Source organism: Anoplopoma fimbria, chromosome 20 (genome assembly GCF_027596085.1).
Source record: "Anoplopoma fimbria isolate UVic2021 breed Golden Eagle Sablefish chromosome 20, Afim_UVic_2022, whole genome shotgun sequence".
In the NCBI taxonomy this organism is placed as follows: domain Eukaryota; kingdom Metazoa; phylum Chordata; class Actinopteri; order Perciformes; family Anoplopomatidae; genus Anoplopoma; species Anoplopoma fimbria.
In genome coordinates this window covers 26,904,365-26,925,247 of record NC_072468.1, presented here as the reverse complement: position 1 = coordinate 26,925,247, position 20,883 = coordinate 26,904,365, and the positions used below count along the sequence as shown (strand labels likewise).

The 20,883-nt window shown below is 39.8% G+C and overlaps 2 protein-coding genes across 4 annotated transcripts in view; one reads left to right on the top strand and one right to left on the bottom strand.

The window, feature by feature from the left end:
* The window catches only part of si:dkey-22o22.2 (neural-cadherin), a 122,727-nt gene extending 113,935 nt beyond the window's left edge, over window positions 1-8,792 (top strand). Inside the window, 13 exon segments of the mRNA XM_054622198.1 lie at window positions 129-154; window positions 156-254; window positions 1,020-1,131; window positions 2,214-2,394; window positions 3,289-3,455; window positions 3,558-3,617; window positions 3,619-3,804; window positions 3,971-3,986; window positions 4,092-4,272; window positions 5,016-5,266; window positions 6,976-7,118; window positions 7,925-8,444; window positions 8,447-8,792. Of these exon segments, the coding sequence (XP_054478173.1) occupies window positions 129-154; window positions 156-254; window positions 1,020-1,131; window positions 2,214-2,394; window positions 3,289-3,455; window positions 3,558-3,617; window positions 3,619-3,804; window positions 3,971-3,986; window positions 4,092-4,272; window positions 5,016-5,266; window positions 6,976-7,118; window positions 7,925-8,444; window positions 8,447-8,610 (2,106 nt within the window). The 3' untranslated portion in view covers window positions 8,611-8,792.
* Window positions 8,793-17,071: 8,279 nt separating this feature from the next.
* The window catches only part of ccne2 (cyclin E2), an 8,732-nt gene continuing 4,920 nt past the window's right edge, over window positions 17,072-20,883 (bottom strand). For all 3 annotated transcript variants that reach the window (XM_054620922.1, XM_054620923.1, XM_054620921.1), the window contains exons 9-12: window positions 20,427-20,561; window positions 20,222-20,333; window positions 19,144-19,301; window positions 17,072-18,280 (exon numbers count right to left, since the gene is read on the bottom strand). In XM_054620922.1, the coding sequence (XP_054476897.1) occupies window positions 18,170-18,280; window positions 19,144-19,301; window positions 20,222-20,333; window positions 20,427-20,561 (516 nt within the window). In that variant the 3' untranslated portion in view covers window positions 17,072-18,169. The remainder of the gene's footprint in view (window positions 18,281-19,143; window positions 19,302-20,221; window positions 20,334-20,426; window positions 20,562-20,883) is intronic.

Here is a 20,883-nt window from a genome sequence, read left to right as displayed (position 1 = left end):
ACAGCTTCTGTGTGTGATAAAATGTGTAGTTTTGAGGATTGTTCAAAGAAAACATGCTTTCCCCTCCCGTCTCCTGTGTAGATTGAGTGGAGGTGTGTTAATGGTGAGGGTATATGTTTTTCTTTCAGGCCGTCCAGCTGATCCTGGACCAGTGTGGGGGCGGCGGTCAAGGAGCCGGAGGGAGTCGGGGGGGAGAGTCAGGAGACGGAGGAGTCGAGCTGCAGAGCTGCAGGAGAAACGCCCGGAAACCAGAGGTGAGAACATCAAGACCCTCAAATACTCCTTTAATATAGAAATATTCAGAAAAGAGACTTTGATCTAATTCCTCCTCCTCCTCCTCCTCCTCCTCCTCCTCCTCCTCCTCCTCCTCTGTCCTCCTTATCGTTGCTGACTCCTTCTCTTTAACCCTATCTTCATTCCTCCCTTCCTCCTCATTTCTCCCATTGTTCTCCTCTTGCTCCTCCTCTTCACATTCCCCATTTCATAATATCTATTTTCTTATCCTCCTCCTTTATCTCTACTTATCTTACCCTCCTCCTGGTTTCTAATCACTCCTCTTCTTCTCTCTTCTCCTCATGGTTTACTCCTCCTCCTCTTTCTCCTCTCATTTGTTCTGTTCCTCCTCTCCTTCTCATCCTCCTGTCTGCTCCTCCTCTTCCTTCCATCGTCCACCTTCTCCTCCTCTTCCTTCTTTTCTCTTTCACTTCAATCCTCTCTACTCCTCTATCTGTTCCTTCGCCAATCCTTTCCTCCTCCTCCTCCTCCTCCTCCTCCTCCTTCCCTCCTCCTCTCCTTTCCTTCTCATCCTTCTGCCTGCTCCTCCTCTTCCTCCATCTTGTTCTCTCATCCCATATTTCATTATTTCCATCGTCCTCCTTCTCCTCTTTCTTCTCCTTTTCTTGTTCACTTCATCCATCTCTACTCTTCTTTCTGTTCCAAAATCTTTTCCTCCTCCTCCTCCTCCTCCTCCCCTCCTCCCTCCTCCTCCTCCTCCTCCTCCCCCTCCTCCTCCTCCTCAGGTATCTGAACGTCTTCCAGCCTCTTCAGTTGGGAGGAGTGAAGGAAACTTCTCCTCATCGACGTTTCCGCAGTTTCACCGGCTGCATCCGCAACCTGGTGGTGGACAGTCAGGTGTGTGTGTGTGTGTGTGTGTGTGTGTGTGTGTGTGTGTGTGTGTGTGTGTGTGTGTGTGTGTGTGTGTGTGTGTGTGTGTGTGTGTGTGTGTGTGTGTGTGTGAGCCAAGGCCAGCATCACAACATCACAGTGTAAAATATAATATTATAATATATAAATATTCCCCAGGAAACACTTCATCCGCCTCTCTTTACCCACAATCCCTTGCGTGTTGGGGTTGTTTCAGAGACTTAGTTGGGATCGAGCTTCACCACAGCTGTGATGTTTTCATCGTTTGGTGTTTAAATATTGTTGCTATGGTGACTTAACATTTAATTGATTTAATTTAACTTAATTAATTAATTTAATTTAAAACAACTTGTAAATTTGTAGTTTTCAGGCTTTTTATTATTTTGTAGTTGTAGTTCTTTTGTTTGTTCTTATCGATTCAGTGACTTTTTTTTTTATAGCTTCAACACCTAATAGAGTTAAAAATCTTACTACTAAGCCCCGCCCTAAAGCATCCCCTGCTTTATGGTCTGTTTGACTCTAAATGGAGCATCATTTACTAAATGAACATCATGCTGTATTGAAGAAGACTTGAAACTAGAGATTGAGACCATAAACTCATGTTTACAATGTTTACTGAGGGAATAAATCAAGAGAGAAGTAGAGTCATTTTCTCATAGACTTCTATACAACCAGAGGAGTCGCCCCCTGGTGGACAGGAGAGAGAATGCAGCTTTAACACAGGAAGCTTTGACTTCATTGGGCAGAACGGGAGGTTTCATGTAGTTCATGATTCTCAGAGGATGAATCAAAACATTTAGTTTTTTAATTTTCTTATCTTTTACACGTCAAAATGTTTAATGACGAAAGAATAAAAAACATAATGTGCTTCTGTATTTTCTGTCATCGGATTGGTTTTCTTAAAACACATTTTGGAGTTTTTGTACAAAAATGAAATCAACTGCAGAAGCAGTTTCAGACATCATGTGAATGTCAAAATAAACTCGTTCTCATGACTTCATACAGTGTCTGAGTCCAGTGACCCCTCCTCTGTTGAAGGTTGAACTCTCTCTCTCTCTCTCTCTCCTCAGGTGATGGACCTGGCGTCTCCAGGTGAGAGCGTGGACGGCGCTCCGGGCTGCCGGCTGACGGACGGCGTGTGCGTGACGGCGGCCGGTCCGTCCTGCGGCGCTCGCTCCTCCTGCCTCGCCGACTGGGGCTCCTTCAGCTGCGAGTGTCACCCGGGCTTCACCGGACACAAGTGTGACGACGGTGAGGGAGACGGAGGGGATATTATTCCATATATATATATATATATATATATATATATATATTAAAATATATATATTAAAAGGTTCCTGTCAGTCTTATAAAATAAATGATAGGTTTTTTTGAAACCTTTTTAATTCTGTCATCCACTCATCCATTGTTGGCTAAAATAACCTGCTTGTCTCGGCTGTTATTTAACCTAAAAAAATTTAAGAATATTTGATTATTTTAGTTTAAATAAACCAACAGACTAACAGATGTGGAGTAAATATGAGACAAGATAACAAGAAAAGATAATATAATATAAGAAAAGATAAGATAAGATAAAATAAGAAAAGATAACATAAGAAAAGATAAGATAAGAAAATAATATAACATAAGATAATATAACATAAGAAAAGACAAGTTAATATAATAAAAGATAAGATAATATAACATAAGAAAAGATAAGATAAGACAATATTAGATAAGATAAGAAAGAACTGTATTAATCCTGAAGGAAATTCTTTGGCACCTAAAGATTACAACAGAAGAATAACAAAAACAATAAACATATATGAACAATGGAATAACAATTATTAAGTGTAAAATAAATAATACTGACACCATTAAAAAAATACAACATAAGAGCAATAAGAGTAAAATAAATAAATAGAACAAAGACTAAATATAAAGTGATACTAACAGCAGAGCCTCATGGAAACTAAAATAGAGAAGAAATATGTATATATATATATACCAGTTTTAATTTATGTCTTAACTTTATATCCTCCTCCTCCTCCTCCTCTTCCTCCTCCTCCTCCTCCTCCTCCTCCTCCTCCTCCTCCTCCTCCTCCTCCTCCCTCCCCTCCTCCTCCTCCTCCCTCCCTCCTCCTCCTCCTCCTCTTCCTCCCTCAGCCGTCCCAGAGTTCTCCTTGGACTCCGGCAGTGTTCTTCGTTTCCAGCTCAGAGGAGGTGGAAGCTCTCGACGTACAAACGTTCAGCTGCTCCTCCGAACCCGCGCCTCCTCCGGGACGCTGCTCTCCGTGACGTCCCGGGACTCCAGCGAGTACATCGTCCTGGAGGTCAGTCCGCTGACCTTTGACCTTTGACCTCACACACACACATTCCTACACACACACACATTCATATCAGACGTCCTCTCTCTCTCTCTCTCTCTCTCTCAGATCTCGGAGGGTCTCCTCTCCGTTCGGGTCGACCTCGGCGGCGCGCCCACGCTCTGCGTCTCCCGGCCAGCGGGTCGACATCGGGCAGTGGGTCCTGGTCGGCCTCGGTCGCCATGACAACCTGTTCACGCTGAGGCTGGAGCAGGGCGGGGGCTCCAGGGAGGTCCAGGCCCGACTGGGGAACCGGAGGGAGATCGTGGTTCATCCGGCCAGCGTGACCGTCGGAGGGGAACCCAACGCCGGAGACACAGAAGGCCCGCTTTCAAGGTGAGACTGGATCTGGATCTGGATCTGAATCTGGATCTGAATCTGGATCTGGATTTGGATCTGAATCTGAATCTGGATCTGGATCTGGGTTTGGATTTGGATCTGGAAATGGATCTTCTTAATTTAGTGAACTAACCCAGACTTTAAAGACCGACTTTCAGGGTGAACCCGGATCTGGATCTGGGTTTGGATCTGATCTGAATCTGGATCTGAATCTGGATCCTTCTCACATGTTATAGACTGTAACAGTCCGTTTCCTTCTCTCAGGTTGTCTGCGGGACGTTCGTTTTAACGCTCAGGTGCTGCCTCTGGACGGGCGGAGTCAGGACTCGGTGACGGTGCTGGAGAGGCGGAGCGTCACCTCGGGGTGCTCCAGCGACGCCTGCAGGTCCCAACCGTGCAGCAGCCCGCTACGCTGCATCGACCTGTGGAGGAAACACCAGTGCAAGTAAGAGACACACACACACACACACACACACACACACACACACACACACACACACACACACACACACACACACACACACACACACACACACACACACACACACACACACACACACACACACACACACACACACACACACACACACACACACACACACACACACACACACACACACACACACACACACACACACACACACACACACACACACACACACACACACCTAATGAAAACTTAAATAGAGAAGAAATACTGAACATGAGTTTTTAATTTTCTTAATTTTTTATCTCATTCCTCTTCCTCCCCCTCCTCCTCCTCCTCATCCTCCTCTTCCTCCTCCTCCTCCTCCCCTCCTCCTCCTCCTCCTCCTCTTCTTCCTCCTCTTCTTCCTCCTCCTCCTCCTTATCTTCCTCCTCTTCTTCCTCTTCCTCCTCTTCCTCATCTTCCTCTTTCCTCTTTCTCCTCCTCATCCTCCTCCTCCTCCTTCTTCCCTCCTCCTCTTCCTCTTCCTCCTCTTCTTCCTCCTCCTCCTCCTCCTCTTCTCCTCTTCCTCCTCATCCTCTTCTTCCTCCTCCTCTTCCTTTCTCCTCCTCCTCCTCCTCTTCCTTTTTCTCTTTCTCCTCCTCATCCTTCTCTTCCTCCTCTTCTTCATCTTCTTCCCCTTCCTCATCCTCCTCTTTCACCCCCTCCTCCTCCTCCTCCTCCTCCTCCTCTTTCTCCTCACTAACTCCTCCATTTCCCAGGTGCCCCGGCGGTCAGGTGACGGTGATGGAGGACTCTGGTCTTCATCGCTGCGTGGCGTCTCCCTGCGCTCCGTCTTCCTGCCGTAACGGCGCCGTCTGCCAGGCGTTGTCGCCCGACAGCTACCGGTGCCGCTGTCAGGACGGGTTCAGGGGTCAGCGCTGCGAGCTGGGCCAGGTCAAAGGTCACCGGCTGGCCACCCTCAGCCCGAGCTCCATCCTCGCCATCAGCATGTGTCTGCTCGTCTTCTTCGGTAAGAGTTAGATATGAATCAATACATGTTTGACTGTCTTTAGGTCATAAAAACCAAACAGTGAGAGATTTAACTTCTATAAAACACTTCTTTCTGAGTGAAGCATTTTCTATTTCCTCTGTTTTTGGAAGTAAATAGAATTAGTGTCTTGTTAATGTGAGCAGTAATTATATAAAGTGCATTTTTACAACATGTTTAGTTACTGAAAGAGAAAATATCAAGAAAAAGGGGATGAACTTCTAAAAACATAGGGAGAACGTTTGTTCTTTTATGAGATTTATAGGTTTCCAAATGTAAGAAATGACCTTCCTTTCAATTAACACCTCATATGAATCCATGTATTGTATTCATATTAGGTGTTAATATACCAGTGCAGACTGTATAAAACACTGTCAAAAACTAATATTTTTCACCATGAAGACTTATTAGTTCCTTAACGACTCTTCTAAATGAAACCCAGTTAACCTGTAATGACTGTAATGTAACCTCAGAACAAAGAGACGAGCTTAAAGCCGAACGTGACGTAAACTCAGCCTTCGTCTCCTCTGAAGACCTCTGAACAGCGTTCTGATCAATAGGTTTTTTAATTAGCATCGATCAGTGAACCCACAGAGAGAGAGTCCACTTATGTAAAGTCCAAATGTCATTTTAGGACATGTGATGAATTAAAGGGACAGTAGTGATGATTAGAGCGGTGGTTGTGCGAGGTTCTTCTCCATCACCAGACTCCACTGACAAAAACAGAGATTGTACCTCTCAGAATACAGGAGGTGCTGGTCTACAGCTGTTTTTAAAGGTTAATTCAGATTCACCAAAGTCACAAAACAACATAAACAAACTAACATCTGAAGGCAACAGTAAACCAGAAACTCTTGTTTTCAGTGTTTTTATCAATGGAGTCTGGTGGATGTGTTATTATGTGACTTTGGTGTTTTAAAGTGTTCAGATTCACCAAAGACACACAATAAAACATCAATTAAACATCAATCAATCATTAAACTTGTATAGAACCATTCATACAAGTTAGTGCAGTTCAGTGCTTTACATATGACGGACACGCCAATAACTGTGGACCATGAAAACATCAGATGAGGCCACGAAAAATAGAAAAGAATATTACAATTTAACGATTTGAGAAATGATGAAATGTATTAAAATAGAAAAGAAACTATTATAACATTAGTAATAGTAAAAAAAACATGAAATAAAACTAATACAATAATAATATCCCTTAAATAAATTATAATTGGTCGCCCTTACCAGAGGTATTTTTAATTTCACCACATTAAGACTTCATTTCCCATCAGCCCTCTTGTTTCCTGCTCTCCTCTGAAGAGAACAAAACATTTGAACGAGGATTATGGAAGCTTTGGCCTGGTGGCTCACAGAGTGAAGGATGTGGAAAATTCCACAAACATTTGTTTTTCTAGCTGTTTATAATAATTATACTGATGTTTCTAAATAACTCATTAATATTGTATATTATATATTATATATTGAGGCCAAATGAGCTTTAATGAGCCGCTGCTTCAAACAGACAGGAAGGAAATTAAATCTGTCCCGGTGGTGCAGGAGAACGACTACACACTGATGCATATTAATGCTGTGTGTGTGTGTGTGTGTGTGTGTGTGTGTGTGTGTGTGTGTGTGTGTGTGTGTGTGTGTGTGTGTGTGTGTGTGTGTGTGTGTGTGTGTGTGTGTGTGTGTAGCCGTGCTGGTGGCGGTGACGGTGTGGAACCAGAAAGGCAGCCGTAACAAGTTCAGGAAGCGAGGAGTTTACCACATCCCCGCTGAACACGAGAGCTGGGAGGACATCCGAGAGAACATCCTCAACTACAACGAGGAGGGGGGGGCGAGCAGGACCAGGACACACACACACACACACACACACACACACACACACACACACACACACACACACACACACACACACACACACACACATATATAGACACACACACATATATATATAGACACACACACACACAGAATAAGAACACTCGTTACATAACAGCTCGCTTTGGTTGTTGGTGCAAAACAATAAATATCAAGAGAAAAGAAGAAGAAAAAAAATAATTTTCATAAAACCTAACTAAGTTAATTCCTGTGAAGACGGAAGTTTATTTTGAAAACATTATATTCATGTAACAAGCAGAAATTTACACGTTTTGCTGGAGTTTTTTGTAGGAAAACATGCAAAAAATGAGAAGTAACTTTCCGTAAAACACATACGAACTGTATGAAAAAAACATTGTTGACTTAAACTGTCACATGACTTTTGCACTTAAGTAACGCAACTCTGTAGTTATTTTAAGTTCAGTTCTTTTACTAATAACGTACATCTCTTGTCTGTTCCTAAAGTTTTATAAGAGTTAAAACAACCTGCAACAGACCTCAAAAAGACAGAAAACCTAATCACAGATGAATATGTGCAGGGTCACCTCCGACCGATCGGATCCCGATGTGAGAGCGATCTCACGTGGGATTCTACAGACTAGACAGTGAACGCGTCCTGTCATCTGTAAAGAGTGTAACCTCCGTCCTCAACCTTTAACATCTTTGTTCTGACACGTGTGTTAAAGACAAATGCTCAACTAGAACACCACTAACTGTGTGTTTCCTTCCCTCCTTTCCTTCCCTCCTTTCCTTCCCTTTTAGAACGGGTATGACATCACAGAGCTGAAGCGTCCTCTGTGCTCCAGTCTGTCTCAGTCCTCGTCCTGCACCACCACGGCTCCGCTCATCAAATCCTCCCCCGGCTCCCAGGAGGAGGTCCGTCCGTCTGGTTCCTCCTGCAGCTCCGGCGCTCCCTACCTCAGCATCCCGCATCACCACCACCACCACCAGCAACACCACCACCTCCAGTACCAGCACGCCGCCGCCAGCGGGCACCCCGGCGACGCCAACTACAGCCGGGACGTGGACGGGTACTCGGACGCCCAGTCGGGGTCGCGACCTCGCGTGGACTTTAAAAGCTACGTGGCGCGGATCATCTGGGAGGCGGACAACGACGGCGAGGCGCTGCCGGCGGACGCCTACCACGTGTGGTGCGTGGAGGGCTCGGGGTCGGCGGCGGGAAGCCTCAGCTCGCTGGGGTCGGTGGCGTCGCGTAGAAACATTGTCTCCGCCCCGTTGTCCAAGACGAAGAAGAAGGAGGAGAGGATGGAGGAGAGGATGGAGAGGACGGAGGAGGGTTTGTTTACGACAGGCTGTCGCGTTGGGGCCCAAAGTTCCAGACGCTGAGCGAGATGTACGACCGGCCGCAGCTCGCCCTCACGTACCGGGACGCCATGGCGTACATCCAGAGGAGCCACAGCCACGAACGCCTGCCTCACCACCACTAGGGGGCGCTGCACAACCTAAACACAACCCAATCCCAACACAACCCCAACACAACCCAAACACAACCTAAACACAACCTAAACACAACCTAAACACAACCTAAACACAACCCAAACACAACCCAAACACAACCTAAACACAACCTAAACACAAGCTAAACACAAGCTAAACACAACCCAAACACAACCACAACCCAAACACAACCTAAACACAACCTAAACACAACCTAAACACAACCCAAACACAACCCCAACACAGCGGGAGGGATCCGGTGCTGCGTTCACGTCTAAAACAAAACCAAAACACAAACAGGATAAGTCGTACATAAACAATATTAAAAATATATACTTTTATATTGCAAATTGCCAGATTAAATAATCATATTCATGCCCCAAAATAAAAATGCTCTTGTGTTATGCATTTAAGCACAATTTTATCTTGGTTTTAAATTTGATTTGGAGACTTTTATTAATAAATAATTGTATATTTATATTGTCATGGCCATATTTCTCTCTCTGGAGCTAAAATATAATTAGATTTTGCTTAATAATTTTGTTTAAACACAAACTTTAGTCATGAATATGCACCATGGACATTTTGACATCTACAAAAACAGAAAGGAAATTCATAAACCCTGAATTATGTTCTGAATATGATCACTTTTTATTTACCTCACAGTTTGTGGCATTTGGAAAAGGTCGTTCCTAAAACAGCAGATATTTCCTGTTCTTTTGGCTGATTAAACTTCAGATTAAAGTTGATTTGAGTGTTTGCACAGTGCTTCCTTTATGAGGAGGCAGAGGGAAGTCATGAAGGGGAAAGAATACACTAAATGTAATTAAGTCTGTTTCTTGTTCACAAGATATTTTTATAGAAAATATTTAATAAAATAAGTTTGGATTATTAATGTAAACATTTCTGAAATATTAATGAAAAACTGGATTCATCTGAAAGAAAAGTTTTGTGCTATAATAAAAAATAAGTTACAAAGATGTCCCGCCCACTCAGCCCTGAGGACCAATCAACCACAACAACTATAAAAACACACTGATTGGCTATTACTTAAATTCCTCAGTCCTGATTGGCTGTTGGCCCTGATTAAAGGCGGGACCGACCTTTCAACCTGTAGTCATGCAGCCATGAGCCAACCTCAAAATATTCTGAAGTTTAGTTTGTGTCAAACAGAAACTAACTGGTTCAAACTCAAAGTAAAGAGTTTCTCATTTCTGGTGTATTTATTTACCCAGAATGCATTTCACATATTTTGGATTTGAATAAATTTGCTCCTTTTGTGATGCTATAAACGCAGTATAAAACTCCCTCTGTGGCTGCAGACAGTCTGTATTTTAAATACTAGTAGAGCTACAGCTAACTACTTTAATCATTTATTAATATGCCAAATATATTCAGTTTATTGTCTCCAGTCAGAAGTTAGTGTAAAATGCATCTTATAACAGTCCCACAAGCCAAAGCCAAGTCCTAAAAAGTCTTGTTTTGTCCTTAAAATATTTATTATCACGTAGGACAAAAACAGAAACCGATCCAGAAGTATTTTTGCTTAAAGAATGACTAATAACTAAATATTTTTCCCAACAAATTGACGCATTATTTCAGCTCTCCAACATGTTAAAAATCCAGCACACAAAGAACCGGATTGTCTCCTTGTTTGTGTTTTGACAGTTTGTCAAATCTAAAAACCTCCAAAACAACAATCATCCCGTCAGATTTTAGTAAATGTGTCGTGAACGCAGCAGCTCCCCTTTGACTGGAACCGATGGCGACAGCGGGACGACGGGTTCATCGTGTAAATCTGATGTTTCTTCATGGAGAATAAAAACAGCTGCAGGACAAAAGGAAGTAAAGAGGTCTGAGTTCAGATAACAAAGCACAGAGAGAACTTAATGCACCATCTTCACACTGGAACACGTCGTCTTTATTTATTCCTTTAAAAGAATTTATTTCTTTTGTCGCTGACTTTTGTTCCTGAATATGTGGACTTTCAGAGTAAAAGTTTAGTTTGTTGTGCAGCAACAACATCAAGGACTTGATGTGAGTCTTACAAAGAGGACTTCCTCTCTAAGGGCATTAAAGTCTAGATTTTATTTTTCATCATCCCCCCACAGTTTGAACTTTGACCTTCACACACACGACCCAAACAAAGAACCTCACTTTCACAAATAAAACTCTCCCGAGGACGAACCTTTCTTCAGAAGCTTCGACAAACACGAAACCAGCTTTTAGTTTCCTCTTTTTTTTATTATTTATATATATATATATATATATATATATATATATATATATATATATATATATATATATATATACCTTCCTGTTGCACTAGTGGACTTTTGCAGGTTAAAAAAAGAAAACTACATTTGAGAAATAAAAGCCTAGTGAGCTCTCTTCAGTGTTTCCGTACATGTAAAATAAGATTTGATAGTTTTCAGATGAGAGATTATTTTTATACTCCCTTGTAGAAACCTTGTGCGTCGTGTTAAAGTGCTGGTGACGTCACTTTTAAGTGTTTTTTGTTCTTTTGCTTACTGGTCGGCTCGAGTTCAGTCGACTTTCAACACACCATTGAGGGCCATATAAACCCCAAACCGCTTATTCCAGCTGAAAACCAATGTTTACTGGTATATAGAAGAAAATGTTTTAATGCAAAGTATTTTAATTCTACATATTGTGTTATAAATAGGCAGAGCAACTGCCCTCCATTGGTTGAAACACAGATATTGTGATTGAACTTTGCAGTTCACTTTCCTCTACAGTTCACCTTCCTCTCCATGCAGCCTCCAAACATCGATCGGTGGTGATTCTGTGTTTCTCTCAGCTTGCAGATTGATTTTCCACTGAAATCAGGTTTTGTTTTGACTTTTTATTAAATGCAGTTTTGTTTTGCTTCACTTTTCCTGCGTTAAATCACCCCGTTTGTTAGAACGTCTCCCTGAAGGTGTTATGAGGACCAAAAAAGGCATTTTTTAACAAACCTTTTTCCCTCAATCGCTCTCCAAACCACCAAATTAAAGAAAGAAAATGTGAAGCAGCAGCTTGTTTTGACCTTTTTGTTTCCCGGCCTACCTCTCGGCTACGCATGTTTTCATTACACCGCCTGATGAATGTAGTTTTATACGTATATGTAGAGAGGAAACGTCCCCGAGTCTGAGCCGGCAGAGAGTACAATCAGACAGTTTATTATACACTCTGTTATTTCATAACAGTTAGTCTTTTTCTTTTCTTTTCATTTCTCTTCTGGTACCTGAATTTCAAAACAAAAGCCCTGAAAAAGAATTGTACTCAAAGCTATGCATCCAAATGGAATAACACAGGTGTCTTTTTCTAAACTCATGTGAAGCTTTGACGTGTGACACATCGGTTGTTTGTGTAAATCCAGTGCTTTTAAAGCAGTTCAGAGTGTGTGTGTGTGTGTGTGTGTGTGTGTGTGTGTGTGTGTGTGTGTGTGTGTGTGTGTGTGTGTGTGTGTGTGTGTGTGTGTTGACTGAGAGTGTAAAGTGTCATTCACGTTGTTGATCTGTGCGATACAATGTACATATGGACGTTTTATAGCATCCTAACATGGAATATTCCTTTTGTATATGACTTTTAATAAAAACTGCTTTTACCCCAAAAGGTCTGTGCGTCGTTGATCTTTTAGTCAGTTTAGTTTTCAGATTTAAAGGAAGAGAAGAAGAAAATACAAACAATAGGATTAGAGAAAATAAATGTGTCCCAATTCCACACATGTGTTCACTTTGAAAACAATGTGGTGGAGGAAGTATTCAGATCCTTTACTGCGGTAAAAGCACTAACACAAGATGTGAAATACTCCAACACAAGTTTAAAAACTTTAAAAACTAATTTTGAACTATTAACTATTCTTTTTATTTTTAAGCGATTAATCTGCTGTTTATTTTCTCCATTGATTGTTTGGTTTGTCAAGAAAGTGAAAATAGAGACAGATGGCATCACAATTAGATTAATCCATATCAATACATATTTTATAAACTGATGTTTTTTGCAAAAAACATAAATAGTAGTAAAACCGATTTGTTCATTTAAAGAAAGTATTATATCTTTGTGAAATATTTCTAATTCTGACATTGCATTGTTTCACGTGTTCTATCATTTCCTGTTTGTTTCTATTTCCGGGCTTTGCATCCATGTTGGCTTATATTTGTTAGTGATTTTAAACTCTTTTGTGACAATAAAACAGCATATTATATGTATTAAGATATACATACTGCATACAAATGGTTTGTAGTACTTGTAGTGGTTTATATTCCCTTATGAGGCAACACTGCCCCCATGTGGTGAACTGTGAGATAACAGTTTTCTGTTTCACTCACAGTTTGTGATTCACAGTATTTTAAATAGCTTATGCTCAAAGTATAAACATGCAAAAAGTACACAAACACAATACAGTACTCCTAAAAATGCCATGCAGCGTGCAAAATGAATGAAGTAATGATTAAACAATCTTTTGAGAAGCTTTCTCCTTACCTTGACATGTATTTGATGACACAATATTCAGTAGTTTCCATGTGATTCTTTTGAGAAAAAACTGAAAAGAGAAGCTTCTAGAATGTTTCTCTGGTCTGTTTGACTCTAAATGGAGCATCATTTACTAAATGAACATCATGCTGTATTGAAGAAGACTTGAAACTAGAGATTGAGACCATAAACTCATGTTTACAATGTTTACTGAGGGAATAAATCAAGAGAGAAGTAGAGTCATTTTCTCATAGACTTCTATACAACCAGAGGAGTCGCCCCCTGGTGGACAGGAGAGAGAATGCAGCTTTAAGACAGGAAGCTTTGGCTTCACTTTTTTAGAAGCAGAAGTTGCCTCCTGGCTGAGCTGCTGGTCAAATCAGGACCTGCAGCAGGATGACAACTAATAGCTGTCAGACCCAGACTGTGACCTCTGACCCCTCAACAACCTCCTTTAGCTTCAGTTTGTCATATAGTGCTTCTGATTTTAATGGGCTCGTTAACATTGAACAGATAAACTCAGGTTCATCTGCAGGATGAGTGAAACTTTATAATATAATATAATATAATATATATATATTATATATATTATATTATATTATTTTATATTATATTATATTATATTATATTATATTATATTATATATATATTATATTATATTATATTATATTATATTATATTATATTATATTATATTATATTATATTATTTATATTTTATATATTATATTATATTATATTATATTATATTATATTATATTTTATTTTATATTTATTTTATTTATATATTATATTATATTATATTATATTATATTATATTATATTATATTATATTATATTATATTATATTATATATACACATGGAAATATTCAGACCTGCAGTGTAAAGTAGCCTTTGTTCATTTTACTGAGTCAGTGTTTCCTGGGAAAATGACCTCTGACCCCATCTGTGTGTGTGTGTGTGTGTGTGTGTGTGTGTGTGTGTGTGTGTGTGTGTGTGTGTGTGTGTGTGTGTGTGTGTGTGTGTGTGTTGCAGCAGCTTGTGTCTGGTTGCTCTGTATTGTCTTTGACCTCTATAACGGTTATAGAGTTATTGCTGAATGCGTTTCAGTGACGACACACAAGGCTTGATTTTAAAACAAGTTTAACTTTCACCAATCCTTCATTTTTAACTCTAACTAACATTAAATTATGAAAGATTACAATTAAAACATTTCTTTTTATTCTACACCTATATTCAATTAAATTCTGTTGCAACAAAACTTTACACTTCAATTCTATGATCCAGTTTTAACTCTTAAATTACACTCAAGGAGGTTTAACTTTTTAAATGGCTGCCATTTTTTAGAGTAATTGAGTTAAATAATTAAGTTCCTCTCAGAGAGTTAAAGGACAAACTCAACCAAGAGATTCATGATGCTGCGACTCTCTCGAGATGTTAAACAAGTATTATAATATGATATAGTCAGGCTAACTGACTGACTTCATAGCTCGCTGGCTAGCAGACACTGTGACGGCGTGTTAAGATCACAGAGCTGCACAAATTCAACTTCCTAGAACTGAAGTTCACTTTGTTTAAAAAGGACCAGAATTCAATTAATTTATACATTTTCAGTTCTGTTACTGAGGCACAATTGTGATCTTTGTATCAGTTGTGTGTGTGTGTGTGTGTGTGTGTGTGTGTGTGTGTGTGTGTGTGTGTGTGTGTGTGTGTGTGTGTGTGTGTGTGTGTGTGTCTGTGGAGGTTGAGGCCACGCTTTCCCAGGCCAACACAATACACTCGCTCTATGGGGGGTTCATATATAGAGGGAGGCCTCCGGTCCGCCATACCCTATATATTAGTGTCACACCAACACACACACACACACACACACACACACACACACACACACACACACACACACACACACACACTATACATAGGAATGCCAAGCCACCAACCACTCACAGTCACTATTCAACCTTTTGTCATGACTCTCGGTGTTTGTGCGTGCATGCGTGTGTGTGTGTGTGTGTGTGTGTGTGTGTGTGTGTGTGTGTGTGTGTGTGTGTGTGTGTGTGTGTGTGTGTGTGTGTGTGTGTGTCCATCCCAGACATCATTAGCATCTCCTCCATGTGTGTGTTTCTTGTTTTTAAATGCAATATTAATGTTAGTAAGTCTGAATCTGTGTTTGTGTATGAATGTATTCACTCTTATTCAGTGTGTGTGTGTGTGTGTGTGTGTGTGTGTGTGTGTGTGTGTGTGTGTGTGTGTGTGTGTGTGTGTGTGTGTGTGTGTGTGTGTGTGTGTGTGTGTGTGTGTGTGTGTGTGTGTGAGCCAAGGCCAGCATCACAACATCACAGTGTAAAAATATTATAATATATAAATATTCCCCAGGAAACACTTCATCCGCCTCTCTTTACCCACAATCCCTTGCGTGTTGGGGTTGTTTCAGAGACTTAGTTGTGTGTGTGTGTGTGTGTGTGTGTGTGTGTGTGTGTGTGTGTGTGTGTGTGTGTGTGTGTGTGTGTCTCTGAATCTAAAGCAGCTCATGAACTCCTGAAGTATTTTTTCTCATTAACACTCCAGTGTCTTTCTTCTTTGTTGGTGTCTCGGCAGACGTCACAGTGAGCTGCTGTCTGTGGGAAGGTTTCTGCTCATCGTCACTGCAGTGTGGAAACCAGCAGAGAAGCTTTATTGCTCTTTACAGAAGCTCAGGGAGACTTCATCTGTGGAAACATGGAGCACAGCTCAACTGATCAGTGCAGAGATATATAGACATTTATAGGAGAAGATATAGAAGCACTCAAACGTTCCCCAATTTATATTCCTGCTTCAAAGTTTTAGAAAAGAAAGTCATAATATAGTATGTCAAAGAAAGTCATATTATGGTATGTCAAAGAAAGTCATAGTATAATATGTCGAAAAAAAGTCATAATATAGTATTAGTTAAATGTGATATCATATCTGAAAACTGGAAAACACTCTCAACCTGAATACACCTGCTGAAACTCTTCAGACTGGTAGTTAACCTTTACTATTACCTTTACTAACATTACAACCTCAATGCTTAAAGAGTTTGGCTGCTAAATGAAAAACAAAGTGTCTACTTTTACAAAAAATCATGAAGTTTCTTATTCTGAACATCAATTGTCAATTACATAAAGATATGATTTATGGCTAAAAATACAACAAATTACCTTTAATGGCAAAAATCCACAATGACCTCCTCTCAGGATGTTATTTATATATATTTATTTTACAGTATTCTGTAGAAACACCGCCCAGGATGGTCTCATCATCGGTTATGCATCTGGTTTCACAACAATTATCCCAACTATTTGGCGAAACCACAGATATCCATCACATAGTGAGCTGACGGGCAGCGGAGGCCTTGTTTTACCTCCAAGGAGGCGTTACCCTGACGACATGATGTCACGTGACAACTAGGTCATAGTATAGCATGTCAAATTAAAGTAGACAATATGTCATAGTATAGAATGTCAAAACTTTTATGTAATTTCAAAATAAGTCATAGTATAGCATGTTGAAAAATCATAAAAGTTATAATATAGCATGTCGAAAATTTGTTTAGTATAGAATGTTAAAATGGTCAACAAAAAAGTCAGTGTTGAAAAATAATTCATATTATAGTATGTAGAAAAAAAGTCATAGTATAGTATGTTGTAAAATTTATAATGGTGTCAATTTTTTATAGTATGTTGAAAAAAATAATACAAAAGTCAATGTTGAAAAAGTAAAACATTTTTTTATAGTATTTCTTCAAACTATTTAAAAAACATTTATGCAAGTCAAAAAAATAAATCATAGTATGTCTTAAAACGTCATTAAAAGGCATTATATGATGTCCTTATAAAGTCATAGTATAGCATGTTGGAAAAAAATATAAAAGTACCATAAAGAAGTATTTTTATAACAGTTTCCAGTTTTCCATCAAAGGACAGAACACTTCAGAGACCAAACTGTCATTTGACTTCATTTATTTAAAACATTCCAATATAAAACAAAAATTACACATTTCTGAATTGCTCTATTTACAAAAACATACATTCTTCGACATTCTACATACAGTTGACATGGTTGTTGGTTCACTGCAGAGGCTTCAGGTTTACAGTCACATGTTGTTCGACACTACAGCTTTAGTTAAGTAGCCGCTCAGTTTATATTCATCTTAAAAGGCACTAAGAAGTGTACAACATTTAATGAACAGTAATTCAACAACAGGTGTCACGGAGCAAAATCATAAATAGTTTTTGCCTTTGGCAGCAATCAAACTGAGCTCATTCATCACTGAAATATTTGTTTATACATATAAACATGTTTAGTTTTTACACACTAAGGCTTAGCAATAAATACAAGCACTTAAAAAAAAATTGAAAAGCAAAAACCTTTGCACAATCGTGTGCAGTTTTCCTATGAATGTCAAGTTTCCCAGGAATGTAACAAGAATGTGCAACCAGGTTGCCACGATATTAAAGATTTAAAAGAATAAAAGGGGGATTATTGAGCCACAAACCGGTCGGTGCGTTCAAAACAAAACGCAGGTTTCTGGATGTTCAACAAATAAAGTGTCTGTTTGTTCGTACGGCTCATGAAGCAGAAACAGAGAGCGGCTTTGTAGATAATCAGTTTCTTTGTGGCGACCAAATGCACATTTTAGTGGGAATTTAGAATTAAACTTTACTTTAATGTTGCAGAGTTCAGAGTGGAATTAAATGATTTCCCTGAGAATCTGACTGAAGCTCCATCTGGAAGCTTTCATTCCAAGAAGAGTGACAGAAAAACACGTCACAATGCTCAGGTTCCTCTCAGACCACGAAGAGTTTATTAAAATAAAATAAAGAAGCAACGAAACAGTTGGCGTCTCCACTTCACCTCCGTGGACTCTGCTGTTGCTTAGACCAAAGTTTTTACTATTTAGTCTGTAAATTACACCCAAAGAATTCTAAAACCAAATGAATGAAAAAGGCTCACAAGAATCAGTTCCTGGTTTAGTGTTCCTGATGAATCGCGCTACATGAAGTTTGGACACCTGAAACTGTATGGACAGACAGACAGAGAGGTAGCGGGCTCAGTGATTGGCTGGTTTCTCTGTGCTGTTGGGCGGAGTCAGGGTGGTTTCCACGGCGACGGGCGACAGCTGACAGTCGAGGCTGTCGATCTGATTGTCCAGAGATTTCCTCTGCAGGGAAACAAAGTCAGTCAACATGTTACAACTTTTGATTATTGTTCACTGTGAAGAAGATTTGATCAAATATATTATTTAATATGGATATTTTGTTACGTTTTAAAATAAAATTATTTCCACACAACCTTCGTTTTACAAAATATAACTGAATGCTTGCCAGGCGGCGACAAAACTATTTTAACAATATGTTAATCACCAGAGAAGAAGATTCTGAGCTTATGGTCCTTTGCAGCGTTTAGCAAAAGCTACATATTTTATTTAGAAATACACATTAGACATTTGGCATTAAGTGAACCAAAAACTGAAAAAATACATTAGGTTAAAAAAACAAGTGTTAAACATTAAATGTGTTGCATATAAATTAAAAGGTGATTCCCACACCACGTTTCATATTTCTGAAAAATCCTATTAATATCATATTAGACATTTCAACATATTTATAACGTCTTAGACACTGAATTTTCTTTGGGCTCTGGTGGGATTTTAACCCCAAACCATGATGCTGTTAGTGTCTGCAAGTCTGGTGGTAAATCAGCACTTTGGTTATTCCCATATTTTGAACCATTTACTGATAACAGATTTAATTTTTTCTTGCTTTTCAGAGATTTATAACCCTTCTTTAAAAATAAAGAAAGGTAATCTCACATTCAAGTTTTTAAAAAAAAAAATATGTAAACTAAAAGTTTTTTGTCACTGTAAATAGTTCTCTTCTCCATACTCACTATAAGTAAACTAATAACAGATGTGGGCCCAAATACAAAATGTATTTTATAGTTTAATGTCCAGCTATCAGTACTAATATTGTATTTATTGAGCCTTGGCTGTAACAGGAGTGTGAGTGCGTTTGTTTTGCTCACCAGTAGGTCCAGATAAGCCACGTGTGTCTGGATGTTGTGTCGGGCGTCGGCTTTCACTTTGGGGAAGTTCTTGAGTTGAGGAGCTGCTTGAGAACGCAGAACGTCCATGAAGGGATTCATCCACCGGACACAAGGAGCGACGCCGTCCCACGTCAGACCTGACGGAGACAAACAGGGAGGGGTTAAGACAAAAACACTTAAGTATGATGCTCAACAGTTAAACCCACTGGGGGGATTGAAAAGCATGTTTTCTTTAAACAATCGTAGAACCTATAAATTACCACAAATAGAAGCTGTAAAAACTAATTATCGTCAGATTTGTATCTTTCCGAGGGTCATTGAACACATCATGTGTGACGAGCACCGAAATTAAGCTTAAAATTGTGATATTTCATCAAAAACATTTCATTCTACATGTCTCAATTAAAATCTCGCCACATATAAACCGTTTGCTTTAACAACATTCTGTAAAAAACATTAAACTCTGAGCTCCTCAGTGAAACTATGAAGACATGATTGATTCATCTGAGACCAACAGTCATGTGACAAAAAAATATCTGAAACTTTGACTGAACACAGAGCAGAGAGGCTGGAGTAGAGGTTGTAAAAATTGAAATAGTTCAATATATAAAAAGCTAGTAGAGCCTCCAATTTTTTTTATCCAACATTGGTAACACTTGTGGAAACATGTTGTGTATAGATTCCATTGTTTTAATAGATTCTATTGTTTTCTAATTTTTGTAAAATATATTTTTTAAAAAGTACAAATAGCATTTTCTTTTTTTTTTATGATTTATGTCATTATGATTTGTTTTCTGCACTAAAATACATGTTTGAGTTCTCTACTTCTAGTCACGATTGATCTGTTTCCATAGAGGAGCAGGACTTTTATTTTGAAGTGAAAAAACAAGACCAAGGAGAGAAAAATGTGACAGAAGCAAAAAAACACCCCGAAACTGCTCGGGGGTTCAGAGGGTTGATCACAAGTCTAGTTTATCAACAAAGAAAAGTGCCTAAATATGATCAGAGATAATCATCAGGTGACGTTGGTCGCTGCAGGTGGGAAAATCAAACTCACCTGAGACTTTGTGAACGACGTCAAACGAGGAGAAGTGGCAGAAGGCGGCTGCAGCCAGAACGCTGTAGCTGTAGTCCAACGAGTTGATGTCCAGCATGCACAGGTCCAACAGCTGCAGCACACACAGAGGGCAAAGGTCAGTCTCATGTGTTCTTATCTACTCTCATCATCTATTGGCTGGTGATGAAGGTGTGTGTGAAGCTACCTGTGTGATCTGGATGTACGTTTCCTGAGAGAACTGTGGAACCAGGAAGTTCTCGTCGCCCGTCTGAGCTTCGACCTGAACGTAAAGCTTCAACCAGGAGATCGGCGTCTCCGGACAGAGACTCCAGTTCAACGCCTGAGAACAGAACAACAACGACACAAAAGGTCAACACAAAGATCCAAAGTGGTTCTACACGTTCCTCCAGTAGACTCTGAGAATCCCAACATCTGGACAGAAGCAGAACATCAGTCTGTTGTTCTGCGTTCTACTGTTTGGAGATCAGCCGTCCATGCTCGTCCACTGCAGCTAACGTTAGCGATGCTAATGAAAGCAAACGCCTGAGCTAATTGATTAGCTGAGAATGTATTTTAAACATTTAGGAACTTCTTGTATTGCTGCTCAAGAAAAACTATTTGTTTACATGCAAGAATAATAAAGAAACGGTGATTCTTTTCTG